The 27,771-nt window shown below is 47.7% G+C and overlaps 1 protein-coding gene and 6 non-coding genes across 8 annotated transcripts; all 7 read right to left on the bottom strand.

Moving 5' to 3' along the window:
* Positions 1 to 17,315: 17,315 nt before the first annotated feature.
* Positions 17,316 to 26,341, bottom strand: RPS7 (ribosomal protein S7). Of its 2 annotated transcripts, none has more exons than XM_075269084.1 (7): positions 26,269 to 26,341; positions 25,312 to 25,393; positions 23,675 to 23,746; positions 21,195 to 21,338; positions 19,457 to 19,521; positions 18,475 to 18,628; positions 17,316 to 17,431 (listed from the first exon to the last, which is right to left on the bottom strand). In XM_075269084.1, the coding sequence occupies exons 2-7, from the start codon at positions 25,384 to 25,386 to the stop codon at positions 17,354 to 17,356; spliced, it is 588 nt and encodes a 195-aa protein (XP_075125185.1). In that variant the 5' UTR covers positions 25,387 to 25,393; positions 26,269 to 26,341; the 3' UTR covers positions 17,316 to 17,353. The 2 variants fall into 2 exon arrangements, with proteins under 2 accessions (XP_075125185.1, XP_075125186.1); XM_075269085.1 differs by having other exon boundaries at positions 18,478 to 18,628.
* LOC142198691 (small nucleolar RNA SNORA73 family) lies at positions 17,507 to 17,728 on the bottom strand. Its single transcript, XR_012715364.1, has one exon. It is a non-coding gene; the product is annotated as a small nucleolar RNA SNORA73 family (small nucleolar RNA).
* On the bottom strand, positions 18,741 to 18,962 carry LOC142198779 (small nucleolar RNA SNORA73 family). Its single transcript, XR_012715419.1, has one exon. It is a non-coding gene; the product is annotated as a small nucleolar RNA SNORA73 family (small nucleolar RNA).
* On the bottom strand, positions 20,530 to 20,751 carry LOC142198775 (small nucleolar RNA SNORA73 family). Its single transcript, XR_012715416.1, has one exon. It is a non-coding gene; the product is annotated as a small nucleolar RNA SNORA73 family (small nucleolar RNA).
* Positions 22,524 to 22,745, bottom strand: LOC142198777 (small nucleolar RNA SNORA73 family). Its single transcript, XR_012715417.1, has one exon. It is a non-coding gene; the product is annotated as a small nucleolar RNA SNORA73 family (small nucleolar RNA).
* On the bottom strand, positions 23,826 to 24,047 carry LOC142198778 (small nucleolar RNA SNORA73 family). Its single transcript, XR_012715418.1, has one exon. It is a non-coding gene; the product is annotated as a small nucleolar RNA SNORA73 family (small nucleolar RNA).
* LOC142198690 (small nucleolar RNA SNORA73 family) lies at positions 25,507 to 25,728 on the bottom strand. The gene has a single exon (XR_012715363.1). It is a non-coding gene; the product is annotated as a small nucleolar RNA SNORA73 family (small nucleolar RNA).
* Positions 26,342 to 27,771: the final 1,430 nt, after the last annotated feature.

Genomic DNA, 27,771 nt, shown 5'->3' with positions numbered 1-27,771 from the left:
GGGGTTACGTGCACCCACAATTTTTACTACTGGTATACAGTGCCAATTTCTAACTAGGAATTCAAAATGCGCAAGGCTCCCGGAAAGGGACGTGGACGAGGCCGTGGGCGAGGTCGGGGGAATGGTTCTGGGGAGCAAGGTAGCAGTGAAGCCACAGGGCGTCCCGTGCCTACTCCTGTGGGGCAGCAAGCATTGCGCCACTCCACAGTGCCAGGGTTGCTTGCCACATTAACTAAACTGCAGGGTACAAACCTTAGTAGGCCCGAGAACCAGGAACAGGTCTTGCAATGGCTGTCAGAGAACGCTTACAGCACATTGTCCAGCAGCCAGTCAGACTCTGCCTCCTCTCCTCCTATTACCCAACAGTCTTGTCTTCCTTCCTCCCAAAATTCCGAAGCTTTACAGAACAATAACCCAAACTGTCCCTGCTCCCCAGAGCTGTTCTCCGCTCCTTTCATTGTCCCTCAACCTGCCTCTCCACGTCACGATTCCACGAACCTAACAGAGGAGCATCTGTGTCCAGATGCTCAAACACTAGAGTCTCCTCCATCTCCGTTCGATTTGGTGGTGGATGACCAGCAACCCACCCTCATCGACGATGATGTGACGCAGTTGCCGTCAGGGCATCCAGTTGACCGGCGCATTGTGCGGGAGGAGGAGATGAGACAGGAGTTGGAAGAGGAAGTGGTGGATGATGAGGACACTGACCCGACCTGGACAGGGGGGATGTCAAGCGGGGAAAGTAGTGTGGATGTTGAGGCAGGTGCAGCACCAAAAAGGGTAGCTAGAGGCAGAGGCAGAGGTCAGCAGCTTAGGCGAAGCCAGGCCACACCCGGAATCTCCCAAGATGTTCCAGTTCGTACCCAGCCCCGAAAAACTCCCACCTCGAGGGCACGTTTCTCGAAGGTGTGGAGTTTTTTCAAGGAATGCGCCGAGGACAGATATAGTGTTGTCTGCACAATTTGCCTCTCGAAATTGATTAGGGGCTCTGAGAAGAGCAACCTGTCCACCACTTCAATGCGCCGTCATTTGGAATCCAAGCACTGGAATCAGTGGCAGGCAGCAACGGCAGGACAAAGGCCGCCTGCCGTTCACGCCACTGCCACTGCCTCTGCCACTGCCTCTGCCTCTGCCTCTGCCACTGCCACTGCTGACTGTGCTGGCGATGCACTCCAGAGGACGAGCCAGGACACCACTTCATCTGCCTCCGCCACTTTGTTGACTTCTACCTCATCCTCCCCTGGTCCTGTCTTATCTCCTTCTCCTGCACCATCAAAGGCACCATCAGGCGTTTCTTTACAACAACCCACCATCTCTCAGACATTGGAGCGGCGGCAGAAATACACTGCTAACCACCCACACGCGCAAGCCTTGAACGCCAACATCGCTAAACTGCTGGCCCAGGAGATGTTGGCGTTCCGGCTTGTTGAAACTCCCGCCTTCCTGGACCTGATGGCAACTGCGGCACCTCGCTATGCCATCCCTAGCCGTCACTACTTCTCCCGGTGTGCCGTCCCCGCCTTGCACCAGCACGTGTCACTCAACATCAGGCGGGCCCTTAGTTCCGCGCTTTGCACAAAGGTCCACTTGACCACCGACGCGTGGACAAGTGCATGCGGACAGGGACGCTACATTTCACTGACGGCACACTGGGTGAATGTAGTTGAGGCTGGGACTGCTTCCCAAACTGGCCCGGTGTACCTCGTCTCCCCGCCTAACATTCCTGGCAGGGACACGAGAAGAACACCCCCCTCCTCCTCCTCCTCTACCGCCTCCTCCTCCGCCACCGCCTCCTCCTCCGCTGTTAGATTGACCCCAGCTACGAGTTGGAAACGTTGCAGCACTGGCGTTGGTAGACGTCAGCAGGCTGTGCTGAAGCTGATCAGCTTGGGGGACAGACAGCACACTGCCTCCGAGGTGAGGGATGCCCTCCTCGATGAGACGGCAATATGGTTTGAGCCGCTGCACCTGGGCCCAGGCATGGTCGTTTGTGATAACGGCCGGAACCTGGTAGCAGCTCTGGAGCTTGCCGGACTCCAACATGTTCCATGCCTGGCCCACGTCTTCAACCTAGTGGTGCAACGTTTCCTAAAGAGCTACCCCAATGTTCCAGAGCTACTGGTGAAAGTGCGGCGCATGCGCGCCCACTTTCGCAAGTCGACAGTAGCCGCTGCTAGCTTAAAATCTCTCCAGCAACGCCTGCATGTGCCACAACACCGGCTTTTGTGCGACGTCCCCACACGCTGGAACTCAACGTTTCAGATGTTGAATAGAGTGGTTGAGCAGCAGAGACCTTTGATGGAATACCAGCTACAAAACCCTAGGGTGCCACAAAGTCAGCTGCCTCAGTTTCACATCCATGAGTGGCCATGGATGAGAGACCTTTGTGACATCCTACGGGTCTTTGAGGAGTCCACAAGGAGGGTGAGCTCTGAGGATGCGATGGTGAGCCTTACAATCCCGCTCTTGTGTGTTCTGAGAGAATCCCTGATTGACATCAGGGATAACTCAGATCACACAGAGGAGTTAGGGATAGCATCCGATCCGTCACAGCTGGAGAGTAGGTCCACACATCTGTCCGCTTCACTGCGTTTAATGGAGGAGGAGGAGGAGGAGGAGGAAGAAGAGTTGTCCGATGATGTGATGGTGATACAGGAGGCTTCCGGGCAACTTCGAATCGTCCCATTGTTGCAGCGCGGATGGGTAGACATGGAGGATGAGGAGGAAATGGAGATTGAACTTTCCGGTGGGGCCAGAGGAGTCATGCCAACTAACACTGTGGCAGACATGGCTGAGTTCATGTTGGGGTGCTTTACAACCGACAAGCGTATTGTCAAAATCATGGAGGACAACCAGTACTGGATCTTTGCTATCCTTGACCCCCGGTATAAAAACAACATCTCGTCTTTTATTCCGGTAGAGGGGAGGGCCAATCGCATCAATGCTTGCCACAGGCAATTGGTGCAGAATATGATGGAGATGTTTCCAGCATGTGACGTTGGCGGCAGGGAGGGCAGTTCCTCCAGTAGGCAACCAAGTTCTCACCGGTCCACACAAACGAGGGGCACACTGTCTAAGGTCTGGGACACCTTGATGGCACCCCCTCGCCAAAGTGCCGCCACGGAGGGTCCTAGTGTCACCAGGCGTGAGAAGTATAGGCGCATGTTGCGGGAATACCTTTCCGACCACAGCCCTGTCCTCTCCGACCCCTCTGCGCCCTACACGTATTGGGTGTCGAAGTTGGACCTGTGGCTTGAACTTGCCCTATATGCCTTGGAGGTGCTGTCCTGTCCTGCCGCCAGCGTCCTATCTGAGAGGGTGTTCAGTGCAGCCGGTGGCATCATCACTGACAAGCGCACCCGTCTGTCAGCTGAGAGTGCCGACCGGCTCACTTTGATAAAAATGAACCACCACTGGGTAGAGCCGTCATTTTTGTGCCCACCTGTGTAAAGCACCCCAACATGAAACTCCATGTCTGTACTCAACCTCTCCAATTCCTCCGCATCCTCATACTCATCCACCATAAGCGTTGCACAATTCTGCTAATACTAGGCTCCCTCCACCCTGATTTCCACCAACTCTGCTGGTTAGAGGCTCCCTCCACCATGAATTGGTCCAAACTGGGCTGTTTAGAGGCTCCCTCCACCATGAATTGGTCCAAACTTGGCTGTTTAGAGGCTCCCTCCACCATTAATTGGTCCAAACTGGGCTGGTTAGAGGCTCCCTCCACCATGAATTTGCCCACACTGGGCTGGTTAGAGGCTCCCTCCACCATGAATTTCCCAAAACTTGGCTGTTTAGAGGCTCCCTCCACCATTAATTGGTCCAAACTGGGGTTTTTAGAGGCTCCCTCCACCATGAATTGGTCCAAACTTGGCTGTTTAGAGGCTCCCTCCACCATTAATTGGTCCAAACTGGGCTGGTTAGAGGCTCCCTCCACCATGAATTTGCCCAAACTGGGCTGTTTAGAGGCTCCCTCCACCATGAATTGGTCCAAACTGGGTTTTTTAGAGGCTCCCTCCACCATGAATTTGCCCACACTGGGCTGGTTAGAGGCTCCCTCCACCATGAATTGGTCCAAACTGGGGTTTTTAGAGGCTCCCTCCACCATGAATTGGTCCAAACTTGGCTGTTTAGAGGCTCCCTCCACCATTAATTGGTCCAAACTGGGCTGGTTAGAGGCTCCCTCCACCATGAATTGGTCCAAACTGGGGTTTTTAGAGGCTCCCTCCACCATGAATTGGTCCAAACTTGGCTGTTTAGAGGCTCCCTCCACCATTAATTGGTCCAAACTGGGCTGGTTAGAGGCTCCCTCCACCATGAATTTGCCCACACTGGGCTGGTTAGAGGCTCCCTCCACCATGAATTTCCCAAAACTTGGCTGTTTAGAGGCTCCCTCCACCATTAATTGGTCCAAACTGGGCTGGTTAGAGGCTCCCTCCACCATGAATTGGTCCAAACTTGGCTGTTTAGAGGCTCCCTCCACCATTAATTGGTCCAAACTGGGCTGGTTAGAGGCTCCCTCCACCATGAATTTGCCCAAACTGGGCTGTTTAGAGGCTCCCTCCACCATGAATTGGTCCAAACTGGGTTTTTTAGAGGCTCCCTCCACCATGAATTTGCCCACACTGGGCTGGTTAGAGGCTCCCTCCACCATGAATTGGTCCAAACTGGGTTTTTTAGAGGCTCCCTCCACCATGAATTTGCCCACACTGGGCTGGTTAGAGGCTCCCTCCACCATGAATTTCCCAAAACTTGGCTGTTTAGAGGCTCCCTCCACCATTAATTGGTCCAAACTGGGCTGGTTAGAGGCTCCCTCCACCATGAATTTGCCCACACTGGGCTGGTTAGAGGCTCCCTCCACCATGAATTTCCCAAAACTTGGCTGTTTAGAGGCTCCCTCCACCATTAATTGGTCCAAACTGGGCTGGTTAGAGGCTCCCTCCACCATGAATTGGTCCAAACTTGGCTGGTTAGAGGCTCCCTCCACCATTAATTGGTCCAAACTGGGCTGGTTAGAGGCTCCCTCCACCATGAATTGGTCCAAACTGGGCTGGTTAGAGGCTCCCTCCACCATTAATTGGTCCAAACTGGGCTGGTTAGAGGCTCCCTCCACCATGAATTTGCCCAAACTGGGCTGTTTAGAGGCTCCCTCCACCATGAATTGGTCCAAACTGGGTTTTTTAGAGGCTCCCTCCACCATGAATTTGCCCACACTGGGCTGGTTAGAGGCTCCCTCCACCATGAATTGGTCCAAACTGGGTTTTTTAGAGGCTCCCTCCACCATGAATTTGCCCACACTGGGCTGGTTAGAGGCTCCCTCCACCATGAATTTCCCAAAACTTGGCTGTTTAGAGGCTCCCTCCACCATTAATTGGTCCAAACTGGGCTGGTTAGAGGCTCCCTCCACCATGAATTGGTCCAAACTTGGCTGTTTAGAGGCTCCCTCCACCATTAATTGGTCCAAACTGGGCTGGTTAGAGGCTCCCTCCACCTTTAATTGGTCCAAACTGGGCTGGTTAGAGGCTCCCTCCACCATGAATTGGTCCAAACTGGGCTGGTTAGAGGCTCCCTCCACCATGAATTTGCCCAAACTGGGCTGTTTAGAGGCTCCCTCCACCATTAATTGGTCCAAACTGGGGTTTTTAGAGGCTCCCTCCACCATGAATTGGTCCAAACTTGGCTGTTTAGAGGCTCCCTCCACCATTAATTGGTCCAAACTGGGCTGGTTAGAGGCTCCCTCCACCATGAATTTGCCCAAACTGGGCTGTTTAGAGGCTCCCTCCACCATGAATTGGTCCAAACTGGGTTTTTTAGAGGCTCCCTCCACCATGAATTTGCCCACACTGGGCTGGTTAGAGGCTCCCTCCACCATGAATTGGTCCAAACTGGGGTTTTTAGAGGCTCCCTCCACCATGAATTGGTCCAAACTTGGCTGTTTAGAGGCTCCCTCCACCATTAATTGGTCCAAACTGGGCTGGTTAGAGGCTCCCTCCACCATGAATTGGTCCAAACTGAGGTTTTTAGAGGCTCCCTCCACCATGAATTGGTCCAAACTTGGCTGTTTAGAGGCTCCCTCCACCATTAATTGGTCCAAACTGGGCTGGTTAGAGGCTCCCTCCACCATGAATTTGCCCACACTGGGCTGGTTAGAGGCTCCCTCCACCATGAATTTCCCAAAACTTGGCTGTTTAGAGGCTCCCTCCACCATTAATTGGTCCAAACTGGGCTGGTTAGAGGCTCCCTCCACCATGAATTGGTCCAAACTTGGCTGTTTAGAGGCTCCCTCCACCATTAATTGGTCCAAACTGGGCTGGTTAGAGGCTCCCTCCACCATGAATTTGCCCAAACTGGGCTGTTTAGAGGCTCCCTCCACCATGAATTGGTCCAAACTGGGTTTTTTAGAGGCTCCCTCCACCATGAATTTGCCCACACTGGGCTGGTTAGAGGCTCCCTCCACCATGAATTTCCCAAAACTTGGCTGTTTAGAGGCTCCCTCCACCATTAATTGGTCCAAACTGGGCTGGTTAGAGGCTCCCTCCACCATGAATTGGTCCAAACTTGGCTGTTTAGAGGCTCCCTCCACCATTAATTGGTCCAAACTGGGCTGGTTAGAGGCTCCCTCCACCATGAATTTGCCCAAACTGGGCTGTTTAGAGGCTCCCTCCACCATGAATTGGTCCAAACTGGGTTTTTTAGAGGCTCCCTCCACCATGAATTGGTCCAAACTGGGCTGTTTAGAGGCTCCCTCCACCATGAATTTGCCCAAACTGGGCTGGTTAGAGGCTCCCTCCACCATGAATTGGTCCAAACTGGGCTGGTTAGAGGCTCCCTCCACCATGAATTTGCCCAAACTGGGCTGTTTAGAGGCTCCCTCCACCATGAATTTGCCCAAACTGGGCTGGTTAGAGGCTCCCTCCACCATGAATTGGTCCAAACTGGGCTGGTTAGAGGCTCCCTCCACCATGAATTTGCCCAAACTGGGCTGTTTAGAGGCTCCCTCCACCATGAATTGGTCCAAACTGGGCTGGTTAGAGGCTCCCTCCACCATGAATTTGCCCAAACTGGGCTGGTTAGAGGCTCCCTCCACCATGAATTGGTCCAAACTGGGGTTTTTAGAGGCTCCCTCCACCATGAATTGGTCCAAACTTGGCTGTTTAGAGGCTCCCTCCACCATTAATTGGTCCAAACTGGGCTGGTTAGAGGCTCCCTCCACCATGAATTTCCCAAAACTTGGCTGTTTAGAGGCTCCCTCCACCATTAATTGGTCCAAACTGGGCTGGTTAGAGGCTCCCTCCACCATGAATTGGTCCAAACTTGGCTGTTTAGAGGCTCCCTCCACCATTAATTGGTCCAAACTGGGCTGGTTAGAGGCTCCCTCCACCATGAATTTGCCCAAACTGGGCTGTTTAGAGGCTCCCTCCACCATGAATTGGTCCAAACTGGGCTGGTTAGAGGCTCCCTCCACCATGAATTTGCCCAAACTGGGCTGTTTAGAGGCTCCCTCCACCATGAATTGGTCCAAACTGGGGTTTTTAGAGGCTCCCTCCACCATGAATTGGTCCAAACTTGGCTGTTTAGAGGCTCCCTCCACCATTAATTGGTCCAAACTGGGCTGGTTAGAGGCTCCCTCCACCATGAATTTGCCCACACTGGGCTGGTTAGAGGCTCCCTTCACCATGAATTTCCCAAAACTTGGCTGTTTAGAGGCTCCCTCCACCATTAATTGGTCCAAACTGGGCTGGTTAGAGGCTCCCTCCACCATGAATTGGTCCAAACTTGGCTGTTTAGAGGCTCCCTCCACCATTAATTGGTCCAAACTGGGCTGGTTAGAGGCTCCCTCCACCATGAATTTGCCCAAACTGGGCTGTTTAGAGGCTCCCTCCACCATGAATTGGTCCAAACTGGGTTTTTTAGAGGCTCCCTCCACCATGAATTTGCCCACACTGGGCTGGTTAGAGGCTCCCTCCACCATGAATTGGTCCAAACTGGGTTTTTTAGAGGCTCCCTCCACCATGAATTTGCCCACACTGGGCTGGTTAGAGGCTCCCTCCACCATGAATTTCCCAAAACTTGGCTGTTTAGAGGCTCCCTCCACCATTAATTGGTCCAAACTGGGCTGGTTAGAGGCTCCCTCCACCATGAATTTGCCCAAACTGGGCTGTTTAGAGGCTCCCTCCACCATGAATTGGTCCAAACTGGGGTTTTTAGAGGCTCCCTCCACCATGAATTGGTCCAAACTTGGCTGTTTAGAGGCTCCCTCCACCATTAATTGGTCCAAACTGGGCTGGTTAGAGGCTCCCTCCACCATGAATTGGTCCAAACTGGGTTTTTTAGAGGCTCCCTCCACCATGAATTGGTCCAAACTGGGGTTTTTAGAGGCTCCCTCCACCATGAATTGGTCCAAACTGGGCTGTTTAGCGGCTCCCTCCACCATTAATTGGTCCAAACTGGGGTTTTTAGAGGCTCCCTCCACCATGAATTTGCCCAAACTGGGCTGGTTAGAGGCTCCCTCCACCATGAATTGGTCCAAACTGGGGTTTTTAGAGGCTCCCTCCACCATGAATTGGTCCAAACTTGGCTGTTTAGAGGCTCCCTCCACCATTAATTGGTCCAAACTGGGCTGGTTAGAGGCTCCCTCCACCATGAATTGGTCCAAACTTGGCTGTTTAGAGGCTCCCTCCACCATTAATTGGTCCAAACTGGGCTGGTTAGAGGCTCCCTCCACCATGAATTTGCCCAAACTGGGCTGTTTAGAGGCTCCCTCCACCATGAATTTGCCCAAACTTGGCTGTTTAGAGGCTCCCTCCACCATTAATTGGTCCAAACTGGGCTGGTTAGAGGCTCCCTCCACCATGAATTTGCCCAAACTGGGCTGTTTAGAGGCTCCCTCCACCATGAATTGGTCCAAACTGGGTTTTTTAGAGGCTCCCTCCACCATGAATTTGCCCACACTGGGCTGGTTAGAGGCTCCCTCCACCATGAATTTGCCCACACTGGGCTGGTTAGAGGCTCCCTCCACCATGAATTGGTCCAAACTGGGGTTTTTAGAGGCTCCCTCCACCATGAATTTGCCCAAACTCTGCTGGTTAGAGGCTCAATCCACCCTGATTTTCAAAACAAATGTTGGTGCCAACCTCAACTTACTACAAGGGCCAAATTCACTGCTGGTGACAAGCTCTCCTCACTGCAAGTGCCAAATACACATGTTTCAAGGTGTTTTCCTACTGTCAGAGATGTGGTATTGAGTGTGTAAAGTGTGTAGTTGTTAGGCTGTGATGTTGGGGTAATAGAGGGTCTTTGGTGTGTTAGATGCCCCCAGACATGCTTCCCCTGCTGTCCCAGTGTCATTCCAGAGGTGTTGGCATCATTTCCTGGGGTGTCATAGTGGACTTGGTGACCCTCCAGACACGGATTTGGGTTTCCCCCTTAACGAGTATCTGTTCCCCATAGACTATAATGGGGTTCGAAACCCGTTCGAACACACGAACATTGAGCGGCTGTTCGAATCGAATTTCGAACCTCGAACATTTTAGTGTTCGCTCATCTCTAAAAACGATATGTTTGGCATAAAAGCAACACAGCTCATCACCCTGAACACACCACCCCCACTGTCACACATGGTGATGGCAGCATCATGGTTTGGGCCTGCTTTTCTTCAGCAGGGACAGGGAAGATGGTTAAAATTGATGGGAAGATGGATGGAGCCAAATACAGGACCATTCTGGAAGAAAACCTGTTGGAGTCTGCAAAAGACCTGAGACTGGGACAGAGATTTATCTTCCAACAAGACAATGATCCAAAACATAAAGCAAAATCTACAATGGAATGGTCCACAAATAAACGTATTCAGGTGTTAGAATGGCCAAGTCACAGTCTAGACCTGAATCCAATCGAGAATCTGTGGAAAGAGCTGAAAACTGCTGTTCACAAACGCCCTCCATCCAACCTCACTGAGCTCCAGCAGTTTTGCAAGGAAGAATGGACAAGAATTCCAGTCTCTCGATGTGCAAAACTGATAGAGACAAACCCCAAGCGACTTGCAGCTGTAATCGCAGCAAAAGGTGGCGCTACAAAGTATTAATGCAAGGGGGCCAAATCATTTTGCACGTCCCAGTTTTCAGTTTTTTATTTGTAAAAGTTTAAAATATCCAATAAATTTCGTTCCACTTCACAATTGTGTCCCACTTGTTGTTGATTCTTCCCCAAAAATTTTTTAATTTGATATCTTTATGTTGAAGCCTGAAATGTGGCAAAAGGTTGAAAAATTCAAGGGGGCCGAATACTTCCGCAAGGCACTGTAAGCCCTGGGATTCTGACCATGGGTAACATCTGCATGGAGTTTGTATGTTCTCCATGTGATTGTGTGAGTTTCTTTCCACATGCCAAAGGAGGGAAGAGATACAGAAGTCTGACCAGGGAATGATGAGGGTGTCAGCAGTGAGGGCCCGGGGTACTGAGATCTAGCCATGTAGCTGTCTGGCTTGTGTTTTACCAGGAAAGCGAAGAGGCAGATGAAATTCCCCACCAGAGATACAGCTGGAGAAGACACCACTTACCTGTGCCAACCGTTTCAGGTAACCTGCCGCCCAAATGTCCACTCGCTTTGTGGACCGCGGAGAGAACAAGAACGTGAAGTTCTGCCCAGTGAAGGAACTGGGAGGCTTCCTGCATAGGGCTCACCAGAGGGAGACTTGTCCCAGTACGCTGGAATAGCCAGTTGTAGAGGACACAAGTGCAATTGGGCATAAGGAACAGCCTCTAAGGTTGACACCATTGTGTCCAAAACTCGCAAGCAAGGAGAGTCCCCCCAAAATACACACTGGCCTTTAGGGCAAGAACATTGCACCTCTGAGTGCCTAGAGTCCAAAAATTCCATCCCCTGGGCTGCTTGTGCAGGGGCGCTGGGAGCAGGAAGGAAGTGTTCCCTGAGAAGAGAACTGGTGGAGAGAGAAGGGACTGTGTCAAGGAGATTGGTAGAGGTGTAAAAAACCTGCCAGCTGATAAAATATGTGCCAGCTGAGTTAGGGATTGTAATGCCAGATTGTACTTAATAGTACTACTGAGTGGTTCTTCGTCAATCATCTCTTGTTCTTCCGCAGCACAATATAAATCAGGTTCTGCGTCATCAAAACTAGGCTCAATTCACAAATTTTCCAGGTGTTTTTTGTGGAAAGTTCTTATCATACCAAGGGATAGTTTATAGGTTGATTTACAGCCACATCCTAATTTAAAAGCAGTGGTTCAAACTTTTGGGTGAGACTTTTGTTTGCATCTTAATTGCCCATTTTCTAATTGTATTTGACATGAATATTTACACTGGATACTGTTTCGTGCTGGTCTCACCCCAGAAGGAGGAAATTGTTTTGTTAACCCCTTCAGGACTGGGACCATTTTGGCCTTACGGACCAAGCCAAATTTTTCATATATGACACGAGTCTCTTTGTATGGTAATAACTTTGGAATGCTTTTACCTATTGAAGTGATTTTTAATATTGTTTTTTCGTGACACATTGTACTTTATGTTGATGAGAAAGGTTGGTCTTTTTGCTTTCTGTATATGTATTAAAAAAGGAAAGCTCACTGAAAATGTTATAAAATTAGCTATTTTGAAAGTAGTCATACCACACAAATGTGTTAAGAATTAACATTTTCCACTTGTCTTACTTAATATTGGCCTTATTTTTTGACTCAAGTCAGTGAGGGGAGGTGATTGGGATGCACAGATATTACGCCGTGAGGCTTTTTGGATTTTTAAATTTGCATCAGCTAAGCCCAGAGGCCTAAATGATGGATCTCATATTTACCGTTTATTTGAAAAATCTATAATATGGTTTCTTACGGTGATTCATATGGATCAGTTTTATGGTGGTAGCTGGCTCACCCGTCCCACACATAGCCTTATTATTCGGCATCATGTTCACTAACATGCCGCTGTAAAAATACGCTATTTTATTACATAATTCTGTAGTGGGTTAATAGAGAGAGAGCAAGTATGATTACCAGCTAATATTGGGTTGGGCAAAACAACATGATGCAGGGCTGTCGTAATAGTTCTGTGTCGGCCTGGGCAGCACTTCCTTAGGCATTTTAACTCTCTAAGGGCCGCCCTTGTTCAGACAATGCGTTTCTAGTTGCGGCATGACTTTGTTCTATTAAGATAAGCTTTGGAGGTAGGCCACGTTGGGGAGAACGGGCCATTAGTATCAGGGTCACCAGCCTCCAAGTGGGTTCACTCATGTCAGATTTGACAACCGCGGATGCGGTAAAAGAGTAGTGAACCGCGACATGCCGTGGCATCATGTGATATGCCATGAGGTTACACTGGGTGTTGACGATGTATGCCCTGATTTATAGCCCATATTCTGCCCATTGCACCACTGATCTATATTTACCAAAACATCTGTGGAGATCTATTCACACTTACCTTTTTCTTGTCTCAGGGATCACACTTTGGGTCTTTGAATAGCGCATTGACTATCCCCGCCCTGCACACGCCCTATCCGATGATGCTTAGTTACGTCAGTGATCCTGACGCGAGCTGATTGGGCTGTGTGAAGAAGGGGGTGGGGCTTTCCGACACTCCGTGTCTATATAGGAATGGAGTGTGCCGAGCGCGGCGTCGGCCTCCAACTAAGTACTGGGACCTACCTTCTGGGTCTCGGGAAATGCGGTTTTGACCGCACACCACAAACAGGGTGTAGCTAAAACTATATGATATCTAGGCAGGGTAAAATGACCTAAACAGTCTCCTGATGAGTTACGTTAGGGTAATGAAACGCGTTGAGACGTGATTACTGCCATAGGTAGAGCAATATCAGACTCACTCTACCTTTCCTGCACGCTATCATCGATGGCATTTTTAGAGCCCGTTTTTTCTAATTTTCTGTCCACCAGCCCCTAATCCCAGCATTAGACCTGCCAGTAGACAGTTAAAGACTATATGCTCAATAGGACCTGGATGGGGAGTGCTATTGGTCTCTGGCAGCTAGTGGGTTTTTGAATAGCTGGTTAATGACTGCAGACCTAGCATTGAAACAAAGTAACAGTTGCATTCTGTGTAGTTTAAAGGGAGGAATGTCAATTATACGAAATTGGATATTTATCTTTACTCCCCTAACACAGTAGCAATCTATATGGGTTACTTTATTACTTGTGTAAAAACCACACACAATGGACTCTGTAGAGGTTTATATACCACTTTAGTAGGGGCTGTTTAATATCAGCAGGTGGATTCATTGTTCACATTGGGCTTTTTTGGAGGCTAACAACCGTCCTTTTTAACAAAGTGGGTTTATTTTAATTTATCTAATAAAGGTTATTTTTTATCTTTGTTTCTGGGGGGCATCCACTTTTGGAGTCTATATTCTTTGAACTTCCATTTATTCATGTAGGGTGTAAGGCTGGGTATTTTGGTCAGGATTTTGAGGCCGTATCCACCTCAAAATCCTGACCAAAAAGACGGCTCCCATTGAAATCAATGGGAGCTGGTCAGGTCTTTTTTCCGGGAGCCATTTGTTCCAGCTCCTGCAAAAAAAAAAAAAAAAGAACGGACATGCTCATTCTTTGCGAGGCGAATCGGCCTGAAGACACTCCCTCCTCCCGACTAAGTCCATTGGGCCTAATCTGGAGCGGAGTGCGCGACTGGATGCCAGTGCTGTGCACCAGCATTCGGTCCAGGCTACCCGTTTTTGTGGTCCAGAACCTGAGGCGGAGGATCAAAAACATCTCTATTTTAGGGACCGTCCGCTCTGAAGTGACTTTGAGGGACCCATATAATAGAAACCCCCAATAATTGACTCCATATAAGAAAGTTCTACCCTCAAATTATTTAGACCAGTGCTTTGAAACTTTAAGAACCCACAGGAATTAAAAGAAAATAAAGATGAAATTTTTATTTCATTTTTTTTCTGCAGATAATCCATTTTACCGTATTTTTTGGACTATAAGACGCACTTTTTTTCCCCAAAATTTGTCTTATAGTCTGAATGTGGCGCCTGGCATCCGCTGTAAGGGTCAGTTCACACGTGAAAACCGCCTAGCTTATTTGTGCGAGGTAAAAAACCTCGAGGAGTTTTTTTGACGCTGTTTTTTGCATTCCACGCGGTTTTTGACGCGGTTTTCGCTAGCGGTTTTCGCTAGGGTTTTTTTTTCCTATATGTGCTATAGAAACTGCAGGCGAAAACCGCGCGGTTTTTTGCAAAAAACCACGCGGTTTTGTGTGCAAAAAAACCGCGCGTTTTTTTACCGCGCGGTTTTCGCCTCCCATTCACTTCTATGCAATTCTTCAGGCGTTTTCCGCCTGAAGAAAGGTCATGTCGCTTCTTCAGGCGGAAAACGCTAGGAGGAAAAAAAAAGCTAGTGGTCTACATAGACCACCATGTTAAAGGAGAGGTTTTTGAAGCGAATTCCGCTGTCAAAAACCTCCCCTTTGCCCACGTGTGAACTAGCCCTTATAGAGAGGCGGAAGCAGGCAAGGGATAGACGCCGGGGGCCTGAGACATCGCTGCGCTCCTCTGCCCTTCATGAAGCCAGCAGCGGCGATGCTATTCCGCTCCTCCATCCCCCAGCCGCTGGCTTCAGGCAGGGCAGAGGAGCGATGTCTCAGGCCCCGGCAACTGTGCCAGCGTCTATCCCTCGCCGGCATCCGCCTCTCTAGTACAGCGGATGCCGGGTCAGTATCGGTGGCCCCTTCTCCCCCGGGGCCGGTCCCCACCGGCCCCGTACCTGTGAAGTTGCAGGCCGGCTCCTGCGCGGCGATATCGCAGGAGCCAACCTGTTCGGGTGACAGCCGGGAGCCTAATGAGGGGGGAATAAAATAGTGACAGCCGGGAGCCTAATGGGGGGGAATAAAATAGTGTAAAAAAAAAAAAAAAACTTTAAAAATATATAATAAAAATATGAAATAAATAAAAGTTCTAAATCACCTCCTGTTTTTTTTTTTTTCAACACAAGGTGATCTAAGAAATAGACATTCCCCAAAATGGTATAACTAAAAAGTACATCTGGCCCCGCAAAAAAAAACACTCTATGCATCCCTGTACAGCTGCAGGGTCACCTGTCAATGTGGCCTTGCAGCTGTTGCAAAACTACAACTCCCATATATTAAATATTTTACCAGTTTTTGCTTCAAATTTTTTTTTCCCTATTTTCCTCCTCCTCTAAAACCTAGGTGCGTCTTATAGTCCGAAAAATACGGTAATTATTTTTTACTGTAACACACTAATGGTTAACAGGAAAACAAACCTGAATATGTATTACACTAATTCTGACGTTTGTAAAAATATCTCACACGTAGCCGTATTCCACAGTCCTCAGATATAAAAGAGCAACTTATGAATTTTGGTGCCACCATTTTATTAGGATGTTTTTCGGTCACCATATAACTTTTGTATAGCCTCAGTTACCTGAACAATGGAAATCCACTAGAAATGACCCCATTTTGGAAACTACATCCCTCAAGGAACTTACCTATGGGTATTATGAATAGTGCTGAGCGAATAGTATTCAAATCCTAGATTCGAATACCTCCGCTCCCATAGGAATGCATGGGAGCGGCCGATCGCAAAGGGGTTAGGCGCCAGCCGGCTTCAATGCATTCCTATGGGAGCAAGGTATTCGAAAGTAGGATTCGATAAGATCTTAAAATTTTCTAGTTTTCACAAGGAGTAAACTATCTAATTTATGTAATTGTTCCCCAAGTAGGGGTCAGAATAGAAGGAGCATTTTTTTGAGTTTTGAAATTTAGTCAGAGGCATCAGAACAGTGGAAACCCATCTTCATCTTTGGGTATTATGAACATTTTGACCCCACAGAGTTTCACAAAATTTATCTCACTTATTCTGTTCAATATATAGAATTTAATACAAAATTTTTTAATTTTTTTTTTTTTTTTTTTACCAAAAACATGTAACTTTAGCTGAACATTTTTCATTTTCTCATGGACTGAAAGCCATATTTGTCATGCAATTTCCTCCTGAGCACAGGAATATCCCATTTGCGGTTATAAACTGGGCACACAGGAGGGCTTAGAAGGGATGGAGAGTTATTTGACTTTTGGACCTGTTTTAGTTGGAATGGTCTGCAGGTACCAGGTTTTATTTGCAAAGCCCAGGAAGTATTAGTTTTCTGTGGCAGGATATCGTCTTGTTGTAGACACCCAAAATAAAACCTCATAAAATACATACCCAGGTAGAATTAAAAAAATAAATTACACATAGATTTATCTATCTTTAGATAGATCGAAACAAATTTAATTCTGATCAATTGATGTATACCTTAAAACATTCACCAATGCACAGGCCTGTTTTTGATGGGCAGGTCTCTTAGTACATAGTGTCTATCCTTAAAGCTCTCATTGGGTGCACTCAACTTTTTCTTTTTTAGGAGGGGTTGTGATAGAGCACCAGGGAAAAGCTGCCATGAACAAGTCTGGAGACTCCAAAACAGCTAGCTTCCCCTTCCCTGTCTCAAAAATTAGTGCCTTAAAGGGATTCTACCATTGAAATTTTTTTTTTTGGCGATCACATGTCGGAATAGCCTTTAGAAAGGCTATTCGACTCTAACCTTTAGACGTGGTCTCTGCTGCGCCATTCCTTAAAAATACCGGTATGCAAATTAGTTCTCTCGCAACGATGGGGGCGGGTCCCAGCGCTGAAAATGCGATTGGGTCGTCCCCACTGCTGCTCGAGAACACGCTCCAGCGACGCCTCTATCTTCGGCTGGATCCTCCCCTTCTTTCGTCGTCTTCCTTCTGCATCACCTCTGACGCCTGCGCAGTTGGCTCTGCCAGTGAGACACTAGTAGAGCAGAGTACCGCTCATTTTATATACATTCCGTGACAGTCAGGAACGCCCATCCTCACAGCAGCGTCTATAGCTCTGTACTGTGAAAGCAGTGTAGAACATCCCCCTCCCCTCCTGATAGTACTTGTACGTAGACTAGTACTGAGGAAGGGGGGGGGGGGTCATCGCTGCTGTAAGGAAGGGCGTTCCTGACACACCCAGTAATGCCCTTCTGACAGTGAATTGTTACATTACTAGCACCGATAGCTCTTCACCGGGGGCACAGAACGTGAAATCCAATATTGCGATGAATTCAGCGCACTGTTGGCCTTCTAGCGGTGTATTACACCACATGTGCCCCAAGAGGTGAAAGGTCCTCTTTAAGGACCAAGTAATTTTATCCCTACTTCAGTCTTACTCCAAGAGGCTTATTTTTCCAACCCACATAAATGAGGACATACTTTATTAATGGCATTATTTGGACTACACACCAATACTTGATCCCAGGACAATAACAAGTAAGAAACAAACTAATATAACAAGAACTTTTTATTAGATCATGTTGCACTTTACAGCTGGAATTCTGGGAATTCAAAAACCACATCTTTGCCTGTGAGTTTCTTGTAGACACCAGAAAATGTTTCAACCTTGAAAGGGGAAAACAAAAAATGGTTAAAAAAACCCATCCAAGAACATTTTCAGAATTTACTAAGAGAAAATAATTTTATGCACTGCATGGTTTGTCTCCTCAGTCACCGCTCGAGAGCTCAGAGAAGTTGTAGGAATATACCGGGCGCTGTCCGCACCAGCCAGAAGACCGGGGACAGACATGATCTCCAACGTCGTGGAACGGGACTGTACGTCACAGCGCCGCAAGACGCTACGCTCCCATACGCCACAAGGACAGAGCCTGCGGGAGCGACCCCGCAGGATATCCACGTTGGGTTAAGTCAAAGAAAAACCCTACAGAAGACTATGAAATTAACACACAGAAACCAGGCACCAAAACTCCTTAAAGGCGTTGTGCTGTGAAGAGCCTTTGTATCTACCCGCAGGATAGTGTACAAGTGTCACATCATTGGGCCCCCAGCAATAAGGAGAACAAGGGATCAAAATCCACCTGTAATCTCTCTTTATATTAAGAGTCAGTTCCAATCACTGCTATGGGGCTGCGATGTTTAGAGGTCTCCGTAAGTCCCATATAAGTAGAGGAAACGCCAGTCAAGCATGTGCACCAAGCCTACATTTAGAGGAAGCAACATGGGGGAAATCTCCTGATCTCCATGGGACCCCTAGAGGGTAAAAGAACATCCCATTTAATGGTATGCTGGCACAAAGGACACTTCAGCTATGCCAATGTGAGTGCACGCTGTCAATAACTTATTGCAGGACAGACTTCATAATCCCCAACTTCTAGAAGGCTCCAATAACTAAGATTACAGAAAGTCCCTCAAAACTATCCCCAGTGACAAGCTATACCAGCAGGAGAATCCAGACCGTTAATTTGCTTTGCAATGGAATCAAGTGTTACACTTTCCTAAAAATTTGTATGGAAAACACATGAAGAGCCCGGCTTTTATACAGGGCTATACCATTACGTTAGGGATGACGCAGGTCCACTGCCACTGACCATAAACGCAATATTGTTCGAGGCAATGATTTAACCTGAACTTTACCGAATACAAACTACTACCTTGTGTTCAACATTATTCTGTTGTGCCTTGTCCAAGTGGACTTTGATAAGCCGGCTGCCGTCCAACTTCACACGGATTCTCTTGCCCACAATTTCACTTGGGAACACCAAGTCTTCAAGGATGGCATCATGTACTGCAGTGAGAGTACGGCTAAATTACAAAGAAAAATGGTGTTATTGTGAATATTCTTAAAACACTCTGTACAAGCTGCAAAGTAACACTAAAAGGTCTAAAACTGCATGAAATGTAACCTTCTATATATAAATGTATCCTGCATGGTTTGTCTCCTCAGTCACCGCTCGAGAGCTCAGAGAAGTTGTAGGAATATACAGGACACTGTCCGCACCAGCCAGAAGACCGGGGACAGACATGATCTCCAACGTTGTGGAACGGGACTGTACGTCACAGCGCCGCAAGACGCTACGCTCCCATACGTCACAAGGACAGAGCCTGTGGGAGCGACCCCACAGGATATCCACGTTGGTGCCACAAGCCCAAGGACCTTTAAGCCAGGTGCACAAGACCCATAAATAACGCAGAAACTGCTTAAAACAAGGTGTAAGACTACTTATGTGGATTCTACCATCGAGTACAAGTGAGTGACATAGCAAGATTAAGGCCTCGTTCACATCTGTGTCTAATCCGTTCGAGGGAGTCCGCATAGGGACCCCCTGAACGGAATACCAAACGCACTGGCCAGTGAAAGCACATGGACCAGACTATAATGGAGTCCGTGTGCTTGTCGCAAGATTTCCACAGGGAACACGCAGACAGGAAAGTACTTAACAATCTACTTTCCTGTGCAGATTTTCAAAGACTTGCATTTATGGGATCTCACTAAAACCTTGTACTGTAGCAGGTTTATGGATTTGTAGCAGAGATCACATACAATAAGTTTGCTGCATGAGGACACTGCTTTAGTCGTCTTTGCTCATAGCGAGCGTACAGCAGGATGTCAAACAAAATATTACCATTTACCTTCTGGGACGCTTCTGCTTGTTTTTCGTGCGGCTTTTCCTTGTTGGTTTGGGCAAGATCCTTCTCTATAGGAAAAAAAAAATTAAAACTAATGAATACTTGTAGAACACCACGGAAATTGTATTGTTGATGTTACAACTGTATTCCATGAAGAACGAGCAGCAGATGGTCTTACACAATGTAGAAAGGGGTATTTTATCCAATTGTCAATGTTGGAGGTCCCAGCAGTCAGATCCTCAGTGATCAGACATTTACCCCTTGTTATGTAATGAGTGACAAGGCTTGTTCATACTTTAGGTTGGGTCCCCACATAGTGTAAACGCTGCGGTTTGCCGGGAGCGTTTTACAGTTACTGTGTAGTAGATGGGATTCTAGCAAGTCCCATCCCCACAGTGCAGGAAAATACACGCTGCAGACTCGCTGCAATTCCCAAAACCACAATGGTTGCTGCATGTCATTATACCTACAGGAACTCCAGCGGTTTCCCGATAGGTATAATTGAATCAGGAAGTCTGTAGAGGAAAAGCATGGTAGGAAAGACAGTGATACATTGCCACTGGGGCTTTTCACGTAATGCTTTTTTGCGGCAGGATGCTAGATGGAGCCTTAGACTTAAAGGGGTTTTCCAGGACTTAATTGTTTACCAATCCTTAGGACAGGTCACTAACTGAATATCAACAGGGGTCGACACCTCAGCTGAGAAAACGCCTTTAAATGAAGATTGTGAGCCCTATATGGGACAGTGACTGCCAATGTCTGTAAAGAGTTACGGAATATAATGCAAGCAAGCATGAATAAATATGCAACCAAGGCATATTTATTTTTAAATGCATTAGGCATTTCCCAATTTTTTCCCATTTCTATATAGCTACACAAATGGAGGCCAGTGAAGAGAATATACAGCCATATTATCTGTAACTTCTGTATTTGCATCTCACCAATTAAGGGTATAACAAATAGAAAGGTGACAGCCAGTATGGCTTCATCTCTGGTCTATACTTTTTGGAGTAAACCCCCCCCCCCCAGAAGAATAGTAAGAGAGAAAGGAAAAATAGGAACCAGTTTTCATGTATTTCTGTATCCTGCATGGTTTGTCTCCTCAGTCACCGCTCGAGAGCTCAGAGAAGTTGTAGGAATATACAGGACGCTGTCCGCACCAGCCAGAAGACCGGGGACAGACATGATCTCCAACGTCGTGGAACGGGACTGTACGTCACAGCGCCGCAAGACGCTACGCTCCCATACGCCACAAGGACAGAGCCTGCGGGAGCGACCCCACAGGATATCCACGTTGGGTCTAATGAACTGATCCTATCAATATATATGTGGTGACAAAGTGAAAGGCCTGCCATATAAAAGCATTTACCACTATAGACACTTCGATTCTCCTGTGGATATGGGACAAGTGTGATTGGAGAGGTCCCACTACAATCTGGAGAAATGGAAATTGGGAGTATTTGCATGTGCCCTATGTGAATAAAGCAGGGGTGCACATGTATGGCTACCACTCCATTCGTTTCTGTGCAACTTGTAACAGCAATCTCCACCAGTTACCCAGAACTTAATGATGTATTGACTATGCATGTGTACCACCACTCTGCACTAAGGGAACTTATGGACCGCGGTGCTCAGTGGTCTGCCCCCAAGTAACTAGACAAGTCATTAGCGGAAGACACCCATTGAGCTAGGACAGCCATATATTCCCAAATAGAGCCTTCCATTAGTGCATCACACCTACCTGAGCAATGAAGACCACATGCTTGCCACTGAATTTTTTCTCCAGCTCGCGCACCAGCCTGACTTGGATCTTCTGGAAAGATTTCAGCTGAGGGACTGGAACGAAGATGATGATCGCTTTTCTGCCACCTCCAACTTCAATTTCCTGCAAGAGAAACAGATAACTACACCATCTGCTTCCCCCAAAAAAAACTTATGCAAAATACTATAAGCAAAAGCAAGCATTTTTATAGAAAAAGGTTCATGAGGATCACCGAGCATCAGAACAATGTGTAAGAGGAGCCGCAGACCTATTAGGACGTCCACGTCTGCATTATAGTCAGCCCTCCTTGTAACTGTTCATAAGACTATATTATGTAATCACGGAGGCCAATAAGTCACCGCAGCGGCATGCACAGGCCACTATGGCGGCGAGCACGGATCCTTACATAGAGCTGGGAAGCCATGAGCAGAGAGACGCGTGCTGTTCCATCACTTACACCGCCAAGTGTTGTGCCCATAACTTTTAGGTTCTGATTACAATGGGTTTGGGGAACATATTAGGCATGTGCGTTAGAAAGACTCCCTGAACTTACATGAAAAACAGCATTAGGCCCGGATCACATCTGCGTTCAGGGATTCCTTTCCCCTCTCTACATGAAAAATGCAGATAGAAAAGCGCTGCAAGCAGCACGGGTCTCCCCACATTTTTCATGCGTAAACCACACGGACCCCATTATAGTCTATGGGGTCTGCAGATTCCCTAAGTGAACTGCTTTTTTTATGTGGATTACCCCTCAAACGGTGATGTGAACCTAGCATTACACATTAATAGACCTGTGATTTATGTGAATACCATCTCAGAACAACCTCCAGTCACTTGAATGGGAATAGTTTCAGTAACCAAGCATGGTGAGGACGTGTGGACAGCACTGTGTCATCACCTTATACCATGAGATCTAGTGTTGTTAAGAGCACATTGGTGGGGATGTTGACAATCTATGCCAAGTCATCAATATCCAAGTCCAGAAAGGAGTTTTCCTTCAATACACATTTATAGCATATCCACAGAAAGTGCCATAAATGTCTGATAGGTGAAGGTCCCAGAGGTGGGGCCAACACATCTCTCTAAAAGGAGCCCAGAGCAGTCTCCATGCCTTGGCTCTTACCTCATCATGCCCTCACTGGAAAGGAAGTCAGTGCTGGCTGGGCATTACATCTACACAGTTTCTGTAATTGCCATACAAGTGAATTAGTTATGGAAACAGCGTAGTAACATTGATTCGGTGGATGACTACTTAGATAGCATCACCTAAGCACTACGGATATAAGTATTATATACTAAACTCTTCAATGTATCCTGCATGGTTTATCTCCTCAGTCACCGCTCGAGAGCTCAGAGAAGTTGTAGGAATATACAGGACGCTGTCCGCACCAGCCAGAAGACCGGGGACAGACATGATCTCCAACGTCGTGGAACGGGACTGTACGTCACAGCGCCGCAAGACGCTACGCTCCCATACGCCACAAGGACAGAGCCTGTGGGAGCGACCCCACAGGATATCCACGTTGGGGTTAAGCCAGTTATGAAATCACAGCAACTATTCCAATTCAGTATCTACATCACTGAGGTGCATCTTGCCATCTTGGTCCCTCAAGCAAAGGCAAAGAGCAACCATTAAAAATGGATATAACACTAACCAATTTTCCTCAGTAAGGGTAGATCCATAGAGGACTTTTCACATGAATTTTGGCACATATTCTGCACCACAATCTGCACTGCTGTTCACATAGAGGCAGAATTTTCTAGCATGCAAGTCACTTAAAGCTGAACCTTTGGTGGGTGATTAATACATTGATCTGCAGCGTATCAAACAGCAGTTTATGCAGAAGTCAGATTTCCATGCAAACTGTTTGCTACTTTCATCTCTACAACACTGCCAAAAAGAGGCCGAGTACAACCCTCTGCCATCCAAGGCAACCCCATAGAATTGAACGGAGCGACAGCAGGCAAGTATTAGGGTAAGTTCACATGGAGATTCTTGGTCAGGATTTTGAAGCCATATCCGCATGAAAATCCTGACCAAAAAGACGGCTCCCATTGAAATCAATGGGAGCCGCTCAGGTGTATTTTTCCGGGAGCCGGCGAGGTGCTCATTCTTTAGGCCATTTTGCCTCGCGATTCGCCCTGAAGACACTCCCTCCTTTGGACTAGGCCCATTCATGGGGCCTAATCTGGAGCAGAGTGGGTGGCTGGATGCTGATGCAGTGCACCGGCTTTCAGTCGCGACTACCCGTATTTTGGTCCGAAACCTGATGCGGCCTCCGCTTCAGGTTCCAGCCCAAAAAACTCCATCTGAACTTACCCTTACCAGCACTTCACTCAAGCAACTTTATTTTTGTGAACAGTGAGCATTCCACTTGATAGATCCTAAAGATGTGGCTCTCATAAGCTGATCCTGTGGATAAGGACACAGCCGAGAGATCGGAGCCATGCCGTACCTTAGCTGCTGTAATGTTAAGTTCCCTTAATTGAGCTTTTAAGTCGGAATTCATTTCCAGCTCCAGCAGAGCCTATGGGAAAGGAGAAGAAAAAGAACGTGAATTATATGCAACTCACAAGTATAAAACACAAGTCTATCTACAAATATCTGCATGTATCCTGCATGGTTTGTCTCCTCAGTCACCGCTCGAGAGCTCAGAGAAGTTGTAGGAATATACAGGACGCTGTCCGCACCAGCCAGAAGACCGGGGACAAACATGATCTCCAACGTCGTGGAACGGGACTGTACGTCACAGCGCCGCAAGATGCTACGCTCCCTTACGCCACAAGGACAGAGCCTGCGGGAGCGACCCCGCAGGATATCCACGTTGGGTTACAAACATGGTTGACATATTTCTCATCTGCAGTAGCTTATTCATAAGTGAGCTTTATGAAAAAGTCACATCAGTAACAAGTTCTTTATCTCCTCCTCATCGAAGGTGACACATAGAAGATCCCAGAAAGGACATCTATACAAAATATCATCACACATTGCCATAAAGGTGATGTTAATTGCGCCAGCCAATCATTATGCAACTTTCTAATATAAAATGTCACAGTATCTGAACAAGTTAATGAAGATAAGGGTATGCCATTGATATCAGACTGGTGGGAATCTGCGTATACACCCTCCGCTGATTGAAGGTGCTGTATATCTGTCAATGCTGTGCCTGGTATTATAGCTTAGTAGCAGTCACTAAAATGGGACTGAGCTGCAGATTAGCAGTACCAGTCACGGCTGCTACTAATAGTAGGGGACTGGGTCCGGTAAACAAAGGGAACACAGCGCTCAGCTGATATCTGCATTGTCAATGAGGGAGTCAGCAAAGGCACCCAGAGTCAGACCCCCCCAATCTGATATCACCGACCTAACTATCAAAGACCCAGAAAACCTGGAACTTGTGTTGGCAGCCATTGGCATGAAGTGTACAGACTAAATCCATCTGGCAGCTTAATCTTCATGCTAGGACTTTAGAATCCAATGTGTTTGGCTAAAACAATATTTTAGACTGGATACAAGTGTATCCTGCCACTCAGCGGTAATACATATCAGCTCCTACAAGGGTTGCATGCTCAAAAAGCAAACCTAGATAGAACAATTGAACCGTAAGGAATATATGACGTTTGCTTCACTATACAATGATTTAGAGGAGTTACCCAGTCTCTAGTCTTAAGCCCATCCTTGGTATAGGTCACCGATATAAGGAATGACCATCAATATTAGATATGTGGAGGCCGAGGCAGCGCTGACCTCGGTAAGAGTTACATACTGTTACCTGTGCTGCTTACTGGTCATACAAACTGTAGGTACAGCAGCGCCATCAACAGGTCTTCAAATTGTACACATTTGCTGTACAGCATGGTTGGGGTATGTAAACGTTAATAAAAACCGAGTCAGTACAGGTGACCCCCACAGATATAATACTGATCGCCCATCAATACTAGAAACAGGGGGCTGCAACTTACTACAGACAACTCCTGCAACATAGTATTACACTATCCTGAGGGGGGACATGTGTGTGTGGTGGGGGAGCAGCTAGATACACAGGGACCAGTGAGAACGTGTATAGTCTACCAACATGGATAAAACACTCACCTGGGAGATGCCAGACTCGAACTCGTCTGGCTTTTCGCCATTTGGCTTGACGATTTTGGCGCTCGTGCTGAACATGGCCTTTCTGTAAGAAACAAAACAGATCCATGAAGAAAGCATGCCGCCTACAAAATAACGTTACATATAGCAGCGTATCCTGCCACCTATATCCCCTATACAAAGTAACGTTACATATAGCAATGTATCCTGCATGGTTTGTCTCCTCAGTCACCGCTCGAGAGCTCAGAGAAGTTGTAGGAATATACAGGACACTGTCCACACCAGCCAGAAGACCGGGGACAGACATGATCTCCAACGTCGTGGAACGGGACTGTACGTCACAGCGCCGCAAGACGCTAAGCTCCCATACGCCACAAGGACAGAGCCCGTGGGAGCGACCCCGCAGGATATCCACGTTGGGTTAATACACAGCCATCAGTCTCACTCTGTGGGGGAATCAATGAATATATACTAAATATACTATATACAACATACAATCCCCCCAGAAACAGTGTGAACACCAATACTAGCCATGCTTGCCCTTAAAGGAGAAGGTATAAGCCACACATTAGAAAGCAATGAAGGTATACATGTATACACCGAGGCCAGGCAGACACAACAGCCCCCGCCATGGAGGCCCAGTCCGGCCTGTAATAACTATCTCCCCGGTATACAGCGGACAATATACACGTATAATAGCAGAAGAGGCCCTCAGCACACCACGTGACCTCCCACCGCTGCCGCACTCTCCCCTCACAGCCACCATCACTACCGGCCGCTACAATCACTCTACAACTATCCGGCTCCATCCACCTCAGGCACAGCGCTCCGCAGCGACATCCTGGCCCCTACGGGAAGAAGGCAGCCTTTACCGCCGGCATTTGGAGCCATTTCGGGGCAGCAAGCAACGGAAGATAGAAATAAAAGAGCCATTAGCTCCGGAGGACTCGCCACACTCACCGTCCTGTGTCAGTGACGGCCTAGGAAGAGGGCGAGTTCCCGCGAGAGCGGCCCAGATCTCGGCAGCGCGAAAAGGACCATGGGAAATTTGCGGCGCCTATTTCATCGCGTAGCCCCGCCCCTACGTCGTAAGAACTGGCGGAAGTGGGGACTCTAGTGAGGGCGGAAGTAATGGCTATGGGGAAAATGGGAAATGAATGCGTCCACCGGGGAATTTGTTCAGTAACTATACATGACAGGAGTCACGTGTGCGGCTCAGGCATTAATAGCTTATGTACATTGTACGTATTCATCACCCAATGGAAAAATCACGTGTCCAATCGGAAAGACAAACTATTATGTTTTTGGATATCAAAAAATACAAAAAAGTAATTTCTTCACATCATGCCACAGCCCATTCCCATTCATTGCTCTTTGAGTACCCACCCAGTATAAAGCCCCTTTAAATCCCTATGCTATAATGCCCCCTCATTGTGACCCCAATATTATAATGTCCCCTGGAATATGCCCTATGGTTATAATGTACCCCTCACAGTGTATTTATTGCCCCCTCAATGAATGAATGAACATTAGAGACAAGCGAACACTATTCAAAACAGCCGTTTTGAATAGCACGCACCCATAGAAATGAATGGACGTAGCCAGCACGCAGGGGGTTAAGCAACCGGCCGCCGGCAAAGTCTGCGTGCCAGCCGCTTCCATTCATTTCTATGGGAGCGTGCTATTTGGAACGGCTGTTGCGAATAGTGTTCACTAGAGATGAGCGAGTACTGTTCGGATCAGCCGATCCGAACAGCACGCTCGCATAGAAATGAATGGACGTAGCCGGCACACAGGGGGTTAAGCGGCTGGCCGACGTCAAAGCGGAAGTACCAGGTGCATCCATTCATTTCTATGGAGCGTGCTGTTCGGATCGGCTGATCCGAACAGTACTCGCTCATCTCTAGTGTTCGCTCATCTCTAATCACCATAAAGAATAATAATAATACTCACGTTGCCATATTCCCATGCTGTTCTCTCCGGTCTTTGCTGCTGGAGGATTCAAGGAGAAGCAGGTGCACTGTAAGTGATGTCACGCCTACTGCTCCCAAGACCTGGGGTGCAGAAACGGGCTGAATGGTGAAGAAAGGAGCAGATAGCTCCCATCTGCAACATTGCATTCAAGTTCTTTTCTTAGGGCAGGTTCACACCTGTGCCCGAGTCCGCTTTAGCCAATCTTGCCGTTTTCCATCTTCTGCCCAGAGAAACTGGACAGGGGATGGAAACCTGGCAGTCAGTTTTCAAACCCATTTTCATGAATAGGTTTGCAAAGTGGCCACCCTTGAGTGTCTTCTGCCTCTCCGTGGCGCAACCGGGTTGTTTTTTTTTTTTTAACCGGACACAAGGTCGGACATGCAGGACTTTGTGTCTGGTGAGAAGAAAAAAAAAAAAAAAAAAAAAAAAAAAAAAAAAAAAAAAAAAAGGGGGTTCGCCTGGGAGATGCTCACAGGCAGTCACTTTGCA

The sequence above is a fragment of the Leptodactylus fuscus genome, chromosome 3 (assembly GCF_031893055.1).
Source record: "Leptodactylus fuscus isolate aLepFus1 chromosome 3, aLepFus1.hap2, whole genome shotgun sequence".
Taxonomy (NCBI): Eukaryota; Metazoa; Chordata; class Amphibia; order Anura; family Leptodactylidae; genus Leptodactylus; species Leptodactylus fuscus.
The sequence above is the reverse complement of the archived record's forward strand: the minus strand, read 5'-3'. Positions and strand labels throughout refer to the sequence as shown.